This window comes from Pleurodeles waltl, chromosome 3_1 (genome assembly GCF_031143425.1).
Source record: "Pleurodeles waltl isolate 20211129_DDA chromosome 3_1, aPleWal1.hap1.20221129, whole genome shotgun sequence".
NCBI lineage: Eukaryota > Metazoa > Chordata > Amphibia > Caudata > Salamandridae > Pleurodeles > Pleurodeles waltl.
In genome coordinates, this window is record NC_090440.1 from 1,703,146,580 (window position 1) to 1,703,157,465 (window position 10,886).

The following is a 10,886-nucleotide window of genomic DNA, read 5'->3' on the forward strand; positions in this document are numbered from 1 at the left end:
ACAGGAAGACAACATCATGTACAAAATACTCCTTGCATACATGAACAGCAAGCACAATGCGTACAGCACATAAGCCAACTTCTAAAGACATGTCATTGTTTGAAGAGGGGGCGGGCCTCATGCCAAGAGCCACCTAGACGCTCTCTGCCCTCCACCAACCCTCCTATCTACTCTCCCCCAAGCCCGCAACTGCCCCCCTCCCAAAGGGTCACTGAGGCCATTGCCAAATACGTGGAACTGTCCTCTTTGTTTGTGTTGAAATTTAGATTCACTAAAGCTCCCCCCGGTAAGGATACAGCAACAAATGATATCCATGTCAAAGTGGAACATTCAAACAGTTTTCATGATTCATCTAATGTAGTCCCCACTTAATTTGAGCAGGAAGCCATCTTCAGATCACCGGGATTTTACTCTTGCTGGTGACTACCAAGATACCTGTATCTATTGTCCAGTCCAACAAAGCAACAACGTTGACTCAATTACGGCCCTGGATGAGTTCCAGGCAAGATGGTGACCTTACAGAAATGCAAAGCCTGTGCTCATGTCAGTGAATGATGACTCGTGATTAGCCTCCGATGTCAGCAGTGCCAGCCCTCTAGTCCTCCAGGTTTGTAGTGCACATGGCTATGCAAACTAGCTAAGCTGTCATCAGACTTCTGGCTTCTTGCCTCGTTCATTTCCTTTATTGCTGACCAGGTGCAGAGGCTGTCAATAGTACCACACACCTCTAACGTGTAGGGGTGCTGAAAGTCGCCAGTGTCCTCAAGCCTACTTAAGGTCTATGTGAAGGCTACAGCTAATCTCATCCATCTTGTGTGACCAACATTTAAATGTATGGTGCCGCAAAAATACCTTTCTCTGTCTAGATGGAAATTAGGAGGTAAATTTTGGCACTGAATGTTGGCAGTCTATGTTTGCGTGGGTAGCCACTTATTGTGACTCAACCTTCATTTGGATAAATAAAACGATGCCTGTCCTAGGTAGCAAGAACATTCAGGACGTGTTATCCTGAAAGCCAGACTAAGGCGGTCATTCCTACCCTGGCGGTCTATGATCGCCAGGGTAGGTGACGGAGGAAGCACCGCCAACAGGCTGGCGGTGCTTCCGGGGGCATTCTGACCGCGGCGGTAAAGCCGCGGTCAGAAACGGGAAACCGGCGGTGTCCCGCCGGTTTCCTGCTGCCCCAGGGAATCCTCCACACCGGCGCTGCTTGCAGCGCCGCCATGGGGATTCCGACCCCCTTACCGCCATCCTGTTCCTGGCGGTTTTCACCGCCAGGAACAGGATGGCGGGAACGGGTGTCGTGGGGCCCCCTAACAGGGCCCCATTAAGATTTTCAGTGTCTGCTATGCAGACACTGAAAATCGCGACGGGTGCCACTGCACCCGTCGCCCCCTTCCACTCCGCCGGCTCCATTCGGAGCCGGCATCCTCGTGAAAGGGGGTTTCCCGCTGGGCGGGCGGCTTTCTGGCAGTCACCCGCCAGCCCATCGGGAAACTCAGAATGACCGCCGCGGTCTTTTGACCGCGGTACGGTCTTCTGGCGGTTCCCGCTTGGCGGGCGGCGACCGCCGGCCGCCAATCTAGGAATGACCCCCTAAGTGATTTCCGCAGACTGTAAAGGGTTTGAAGAAGTTACACATTATTGTAAACACTAAACTTTGCCTGGGTCCATGAATCTGTGAAGAGTCATTGGTTTGGTTTATCCCTACTTAAAGTATTTTGGAGGCCCCAGCTCAATTCACTCTCTTTGTGCAGGGCTAAATTTGGGACTGCCCTTGCTGGACATAGACTCAACTATGTCAGCTTGATGTATCTGGGTGTTGTGCAGAATGCAGACTCTATTGGTTGCTCAATGTGTCACATACAACGTCAATGGCTTTTATATTGTTCATTCCTCCCTTTATGCTCCAGTGCCATTTTGTCTGAAAGGTAAGGTCACTAGCTACATTTCAAGGCACTGAGTCAAATCACATAACCAGCTCCTTTTGCTCAGGGGTGGCTTCTTCCACCTCCCGCAGCAGCGACAGCTCCAAACCCCTTAACAAGGAAACGATAACAAACAGAGTTTGTTATCGTTTCCTTATAAAAGGGCGGGGCCAAGGGGGTGACATGCTCTGAGGGGGAGTGCTGGGGGAGCGCTCAGCACTCTCCCAGCACTCCCCCTCAGAGCGCATGTGTGGTTGACCGGCCGTCTCGTGCCGGCCAAACACATATGCGCTGTAGGCTCTCTCCAGCCTAGCAAAACCTTTGCTGGGCTGGAGAGAGCCTGCACAGGCTCCCAGTCTGCCTGGGAGTGCCCTGGCTGGGCACTCCCAGCCAATCCTGACGCTGCATTGAGAAGCATCAGGATTGGCCACAGGGCAGGCTGGGAGCCTGTGCCTGCAGTCGACGAGGAACAGAGGAGCGTTGCGCGGTGGTGGAGGTACGTTTTTTGAATTTTTTTAATTTTACATTAATTACCCTCACCTCTTCCCCCCCACCCCCGCAGAGAGATTGGTCCTTCTCTGTTCACCCCCCTTTTCCACATCACTTGCATGAAAGAGATTCTGCTCATTCTGCAAAGAATATTCAATCAGATAAGATTTGGAAACAGTTTGAGGCTTTGCTGCTCTCTCAATAGCAGAAAATTGTGAGGCCGGATTTAATTTAGTAGACTTCTTTCCAGTGGGTAGCAAGCTGAGCAAGTCAACTTATTTCAAAAGTTTCTGAAGAGACTACCAGGTAGTCATGAACTTGAATTCCAACAGACCTGAGTCAGAACCGAATCAGTGTGTTGGTAAGAAGAAGACTCTATGATCCTACGAAAAACTTTTCGAAGATCCAGGCAGTCTTTATTTGTGCAAGTTGCAAGTGGTGGGCACTGACTTATTTTTCATCATCAGACTTTGACCCAGAGAAGAAGGGAATGTCAGATAAGAGACTAAGAAAAGGAAATAAGAAAACTGAATACAGGTGAAAGTAATGAAGAAAGAAGAAAAACAACCTGCAAGAGTGAGATAAAGAGACAGAAACTGTAGGGTGGAGGAAAAGGGATGAGGTGGTGTCAACAGTAGAAGGCACTGGTATTCAGCTACTCTTACATTTTGTGACAACAGCATCAGTTCTCCCCCTGACAAATATTCAAAAGACATTGAGTCAAATGGTGCATTTTAAGACAATCTTTCACTTAAATTTGGTCAAAAGTTATCACCTTTGAGGGGGATCCCCCCACAGCCCTAACAACTTTAACTAGAAGGCCTGTGATGGGGGCATTGCCTTTCTGACTCTCAGGCTGTATTTCTGGGTGGCCCACCTGGTAGTGGTGAATGACTGGGTCTTCTCCATTCAGAATGACCCCCCTCTTCTGCAAGGTAGGAGGATGATGGAACGAGTGGGGTACCTGCGATACCTGTGTCGGGGAGGTGTCGCAGAGGCTCCCGCCGCTGATAGCACTGGGGCTTAACATATGACGGAGGCTGAGAAGCTCATGTACTACAAGGGCTGGTGACTCTACTGTGGGAGGCTGAGACACTGAAAGGGCTCAGGAAAAGTGAAGGTTACAAGAAGTGGGACGTGTTGGGTATCTCAGAATTGGGAGATGTGGGGAGGGATGACAGGTTGATTATATTTCCAGAACTAGAGGCTGAATATGAGAAGTCGGGAGGTCAGTATCTCAGATACTTGCAGATGCAGCATATTGTTAAAAATTATGGTTCACTGTCGGATGACCTGCCAGAAGAATCCTCCCTAGAATACAGGGTCCTTCGGTCCGTGCCTACCATCTCCTTGGTGTATACCACTCTCTTGGCTCATAGCCTCACTGACTTGAACTCCCCAGTCCCTTTTGGGATCCCTGGGAAAGAGACGTGGGAGTAATGTAGGACGAGGCCTAGGGAGGGGCCTGCTGCTACCAATGCAAAGTGGCGATTAAGGCAGGTTTTTGCCTGGTCCAGCTAAAGCTATTCCACAGAGAGTACTTCATGAGGGACCGCCTGCACAGAGTGGGGCGATGCAACTATGGCCTCTACAGATAGGGTGTGGCCCAAGAGGTACGCTGCGCCATACACTATGGGAATGCCCACAGTACAAAGGTACTGGGAGCAAGAGGGTCGAGACTAACCAAGGTGGTGAAGACATGCATACATCTTATGCCACAACTGCTTGTGTTGGGTATTTTGGGGAGAAGACTTTGGAGAATTATGCTCTGCTCTTTTGTAATGTAGCCCTGGCTGTGGCGATGAGGGTCATAGCCAGGTGCTGGGAAAGCCCAGTCTTACCAATGCTGCGAGAATGGGAATCGAATCTTAGTTGGTGTATGCAGGAAGAGGAGCAGGCATATAGATCTAGGGGATTTCCCCACAAGTTTGAGAGGGTCTGGCCCCCCTGGAGGACAGCAGTGGACAGTGACTGAGGGGGGATACCCCTTCAGTGGGAGTCCATTTGAGGACCCCTGGGTGAAGACGGTTTGGGCATGGTGGCCAGGCTGTCCGCCCGGGTCACCATGGATGACAGCTCCCTGAGTAAATTGTCTGAACACCAAATTTCTGAGTCAGCAGTGGTAGAAGGTGGAGTTGTAGGACAGCTGGGTACAATACATGAATACTTGTTTTGATGCCGTCTGTCAGGGGAGTGGTGGGAAGGGAAATTGGGGGAGGAGTTAAGGGAATGTTTCCAGTTGGTGACAGTTTGTCTGGCTTGCTGGTCGAGTGTTATTTACTCACTATTTATGCACTGTGTGTACCATGCTGATAAATGCCAATAAAGAGAGTTTAAAAAAGCTATCAGCTTTGAAAGAGCAGCAAATTAAGTATTCAGATTGTTTTATATTGTGCCAAACTCATGAAACCTGACAAACTCAAAGAGTTGACCTCATTTTTATCAAACATACAATGGGCATACCAATATGTCAAGCGTTAGCTCTATTATGCCAAGGACAGCATTTGGAGCTGGGTGCCCCCCTTATGCCATGGGTTCACCTTACTCCAAAAAGTACATACAATGTCAGTGCCAGCATTTTTCTGTGTTCAATATGACAATAATTACTTCAAGTATTCCAGTGGCAGTATTTTGCCACAGGTGCCTGTTATGCCAGTAATTCAGTGTCTCAGTGCCAGCATTTTGCTGAGCATGCCAAGTATTACTGCTAATAGGCCAGCACCTAATTGTACCTCCTGTAGTATTCCAGAATCAAGCTTATCTCTAATGAGCCAATACCAAGTATTTTCTCCAGCATGTCAGTGCCAGTATATTTTCATATGTGCTGTTATTCCAAGAATAACCTTCACTATGCCAGCACCTGCATTTTGCAATGGATGTCTCTGTAAGTTAAAAATTACTTTCAGTATGCCAGGGACAATTGCAGACTCACAAGTACAACACCGCATTCTCACTCACTCATTCTCACTTACATCCTTCCCCTCATACTCACCCACTCTTGCTCACTTACATTACCCCTCTCACTATTACTCTTCTATCACTCATTCACCCTCACTTTTACTCACTAACCTCACTTGCATTGACACTCACGTTCAGTCATTCTTAATCTCACTCACTTATTCTAAATCAACTTCATTTATTCACATTAATTTACTCTCATTTATACATTCACTCACTTTTACTCTCACTTACTTGAAAGCACTGTCACTCATCCATTCTCACTCAGTCTAACTTTATTTTCCCTGACTCTGACTCATTCAGTCTCACTTATTCTCACTCACTCTGTCTCACTCATTTTCACTCAGTTACTGTCATTCACTCTTGCTTATTCTCACCCACATTCATTCTCACTTATATCCCTGCACACTCATTCTTACTCATTCATTTTCAGTCACTGTGTTACTCACTTGCACTCACTTTCACTCAGTCTCTCTCCTACTTACTCATATTCACTCTTACTCACTCATTCAGGCTCAATTCCATGTGCACTCGCTCTCTCAGTCACGAATTTAGTCTCAATCACTCTCACTCGTTGCTTTTGCTCATTGCTCTCAATCATTCATTCTCATTCTTGCTTGCACTCACTCTTGCTCATGCTCATTCATTCATACTTTCAGTCACCTGCACTCATTCTTATTCATTCTCACCCACTTGCACTAACTTTTACTCTCTCATTCATTCTCACTTGTACTCAGTCTTACTCATTCTAACTCACTCTGACTCACCCCTACTCACTGTCACTCATTGCACCCACTCCATCACTCAAACTTTCATTGGCACAGACACATGCTCTCTCCCCCCCCACACACACACACTGTCACCCACATGCATGAACACGATACATGAGAGCAGATTGTTTACTTACCTTACTGCCTGTACAGATCCCATTAGGGCTCCATGTGGTTCTTTCCCTCTTCAACGGGTCCTTGAGCATGAGACTGAACCCTCGAACCTTCGTAGTCACATGTACCTGGCTTTAGTTTCTTCTCTTTCATCCTAATTTTCCCAGTTCTGTTACAAGTTTGGGACTGGCTAATTGATGTGAAGCTGGGCACTGCAGGGCTTCCGCCTAAAGCACCCATGGTTACCTTTAGCTGTGATGCTTCAGCAGTCACAGATGGGGAGGCACTAAGGGATCCCAGGGCAAGGATTTCATCAGCCTTGAACATATCTCTAACTGCTGGTGCAGGCACCTTCATGCGCATGCAGCAGCCATCACACAGTGTAACTGGCTGGTGCTGAACCCAAAGGGAAGGATTTTCTTAATTATACCAAAAGTATATTATAGATTATTATTCACTATTGGAATAATAAAAATGGGCCAGAAAATAAGGAAGGAGTAGACCTGAAGCACATAAGGGCGAGCCACAATTGCAGAAAATGGAGGCTGGTTAACTGCCTGCGGGACATGCAAAGTGTATTAATGGCATTTCTGAAGTTTTTGTGAAGCACTAGATACTGGAAGTATGGAGGGAGAGAGAGCTCCCAGTAGAAATGTAGATGTGCCTCAGCATTGGCCTGCCTGATTGTTCCTTCCTGAGCACTCACATTAGAATAGATGGATACTGCAGGGAGGTGAATACAGAGTTCTCTATTGTAGTGCAGGGTGAAATATTCTGTCAGGGGCTGCATTTGGATTTTCCTAGGGGTGCTACTCCAAAAGACTAGTGTGAGGACTGCCCTTCTCACTGTGCTCTTGTTTTTATTCTCTCTGTTGAGGCACTCCTCTGTGTCCCTGCTGCTGCACCACCACCTAAAGGCAAAGACTGTCTCTATCCTGAATAGGAGAGATACACAAACTAAACTGCATCAAACTGATTCCCGAACATTGGCAGTGGAATCAACACTCACTGTTGAGAAGAGGATTATAAGAGAGTTGCAAACTTTCTCAAATGGTTCCAGGATTTCCCACTGTCCCAAAAGAAGACACTCCACAGAGTGGCAGTGAATTTTGAGATCCATGTTGGTACTGATGACAGCCCATCCCTCAGAGGTCAGAAGACATCATCTGAAAGTCTCCAACCACTTGCCAGTGGAGAGCAGCTGGTCTGCCTTGCCACTGCAGTATGAGGTCTGTGCAGAGGGGAAGACCAGAGCAGTAACCTGCAAGATGGAACTAGCTGGATAACACATAAGTCACCACTAAAGTAGGCCCTGGATAACCCAAGGGCAGGATGGAGTGTACTTAAAAAGTTTGACATGTACTTTTAAGTTGTACATGTCCTGGTGGTGAATAATTTTTTGTCACTACTGCAAGGCCTACCTCTCCTATAGGATAACAATGGAAATACCTCATTACCTTATTATTACATTTTATAAGTGCAATTTCCAAGTGGTAACAGGTGACCCTTTCACGTTTGGTGCCTCTTGAAACATAATGTAAAATCCTACCTAACTCATGGTGAAGTCGGATTTTAAATTACAATTCTGAAATACGACTTTTAGAAAGATGGCATTTTCTTGCCTTAGCCATTTGGTGCCTGCAGCCTGTCTCAGGGTCACGTGACTGGGTTTGAGTGACAGTTGCATTTTGCCCATTGGTCCTAAACAGCAGCACACAATGGGGAGCTTAGGTATGACTGGATGGGTCATCCCTGGCAGGATGGGAGGGAGAATCCGGGACCAGCCCCACTAACACTTGAATAGGCTATATCCAGTAGCCACACAAAGGGCTGCATACACCCTCTAGTTAGTCTGGAGACAGGGCTAGGAAGGCAGACACCACCACTTCAGTACACTTTTGGACCTGTGGATACTCTGCCAGTAAAAAGGACTGTTGTGCTGCTGCAAGGACTGCTACTGTGCTGGACTGCTACTTTGAAGGAAATACTGCCCTACTGTGCCGACCTGCTGCCCTCTTGCCTAGGTAAGAAATACTGTGCCTACATCTCTTGAACCCAGAAACTAAAGTGACTCCAAGTTCTTATTTGCTGGCCTACTGATCTGAAGCCTCAGGGACACAACAGGCTTCCAATAACCTTGCATCTGCTCCTGAACTCTGTTATCTGTGGCTCTACCCTGCAAAGAGGTGCCACCTCAGTCCTAGACTTCTGGAAGTAGGTATGCGGTGCTTAACAACCTCTGTGGATCAAGCTGAACCATCACTTTACCTCTGCTGTGCAGCACAAACCCAAGGAGAACCCAGGCATCACAGCTTCTGCTTGGATTGAACCCATAACAAAGACCTGCATCGTAACACAGCTCTTTGGAACCACTGCATCCCCCCAACTGCACGACACACCCTCACCGCTGTTTCTTGTATCCCTCATCAATAGCAGCCTTGATAATTACATACCGGACTCCACATCCCAGCCTTGCAACTTTTCGTAACCAACGCATCGACCCGACTGCACTCTACATCCTCGACCGGACTTCGCATTTTACGCCCTGTTGATGGGACCCTAGACAATGGCACAGGCCCTTACATCGCAGCCTTGCCACATCTTAGAACTGACATATCGCTTTGGCTGTGCGATCTGTCAACGGGATCCTTGACGATGACATAGGCCCTCGCATCACAGCTTCACCACATTTTGGAACCAACGCATCACGTTGGCTGTGCAACACATCTTTGATGTGGATCCTCAAAGCACTCCGCAAACCAGGATTTAAGGTGCTTTGCTAGCTGAGTCCCTGTAGCCCACCTGCGCTCCATCGCGTTTGGCCTGAACTTGTGACTTTGTCCTGATCCAGCACAACCAGATATCCACAGTTGGCACTTTGTGCTTTTTGACTCAATTTTTACTAAAACCTTTAAGAGTGCATATCTCCTGTTCTACTAATTGGATTTTTGTCATTTTGGTCTTGTTTTAATTATTAAAGAAAGTACAGCTTGTCTAACTTGGTGTAGGATCCTTTCTGTGTGGTAATTTTACTTTATCACGTTATCACTGTTTGAAGTGTTGCACAAATACATTACAGATTGCCTTTAAATTGAACCTCACTGGTATGTGCCACATAGCACAGGTTGAGTTTTAGCACAAGTCAATTTAGGATTGGCTTGTGCCTTCTCTGACAAGTATTGTTGTTGCTGCTTGACAAGGACTCACACCACACAGTCAACTATCAGCTCAAATTCTTACAGACATTGTTGAGTCTTACTGTGCGAATGTTGAGTTCTGAGTCTCTCCTCTCAAACTACCTCCCTTGGAAGCTTTGGACTGCTCGCCTCACTACCCAGAGAGTCAAGGGCTGAAACAATGTACTTGTTACAAAGTTTTCAGAACTAAGATAAGTCAGAGACCTAGCCATGAGTGGTAAAAAGCCTCAACTGCCGCAGTTGTAGCCCTGTAAATGTGCATACACTGGGATCCCCAAAATAGATCTGATAGCCCCTTGATGTAGTTTTTTTAACTAAGCACTGGATGCAGGTGATGATGTGTAATATGAGTGAATAAGTATTGTCTATCGATTTTAGAGCCTAGTTGGGGCTCCTTCCAGAGAGCTGATGTCAGTCTGAGGGTGGTCCCCTCACAGACTTGAGTATAGTCCTTGAGATGGTTTGTTACTCTCCCCACAAGGTGGGTCTGACTCCGCTCCAGGATACTTGGGACTCATGCCACATTCAGAATGTGCATCTTTTCATAGGCTGTGTGCGGATCCTGCCAAAGGCATTGCATGCCCCCCCAAAGACTGGATGTGACAGGCTCCCTCTAAAGTAGTTTTCAATTCTAGGGGCCTTGAGGCTGAAGGATAGGGAGTGTATTGCTTTGAGATTTGATATGATATCTGGAGTTATGCTTGCCATTAAGTGCTAATTGCACTTGAATTTTTTATGTTAAGTAATAACTTCCATTAAGTACCAAGAGAAATGTAATTTGTTATATCGATTACTTACGTCTGACCTGAAATAAGATTAAAAGTAAACCATCCCTGAAGAATGCCTGCATCCCATTGAGTGGGGGCACCAGTCACCTTTAATGGAGTTTTACAACCATTGTGACTTACACTTTCATCCAACGAGAGCTCGGTGCTGCGTGAGATACTGGAATACAGTGATCTGGAGGTCTCCAACGTGCCGCTTCTTCTGTTTCTCATTTTGGCAACCTCTGGCCAATCATTGGCAACCCTGAAGAAGAAACAATGGTTTGGGATTACTACCACCACAAATGTAAGCAGTGCACATACTGGCCTGGGTTATCGTGCCCTTGACTAGGTTCAGGTAATACAATTTATCTGACTGCAGGAGTACGAACCTTTGGGTTCAGATTCTGTGTTATATTCAAGTGTGTGGCATCAACAAGTAATGGGAACGCTTTGTCAAACTCTGACTTACACCTATTCTTCATAAAACAAAGTATATTCAGCTATACATACAACAAATACACCCAGGTGGGACGCCTAGTCCAGCTGAGATACAAGTCATGTCATTAGTGTTAAACTTGAAAATGAATTATCCTGTGAGCCCATAAATTAACTGGGTGAAAGAGGGGTTTGTACCCGAGTAGGGGGTCAAGCGAGGTAGAGTTA

The 10,886-nt window shown here is 46.7% G+C and overlaps 1 protein-coding gene across 1 annotated transcript in view; it reads right to left on the reverse strand.

The window, feature by feature from the left end:
• The window catches only part of LOC138285523 (transient receptor potential cation channel subfamily M member 8-like), a 153,189-nt gene extending 142,707 nt beyond the window's left edge, over positions 1–10,482 (reverse strand). Inside the window, exon 1 of the mRNA XM_069225549.1 lies at positions 10,365–10,482. Within this exon, the coding sequence (XP_069081650.1) occupies positions 10,365–10,454 (90 nt within the window). The 5' untranslated portion in view covers positions 10,455–10,482. The remainder of the gene's footprint in view (positions 1–10,364) is intronic.
• Between the last annotated feature and the right edge of the window lie 404 nt (positions 10,483–10,886).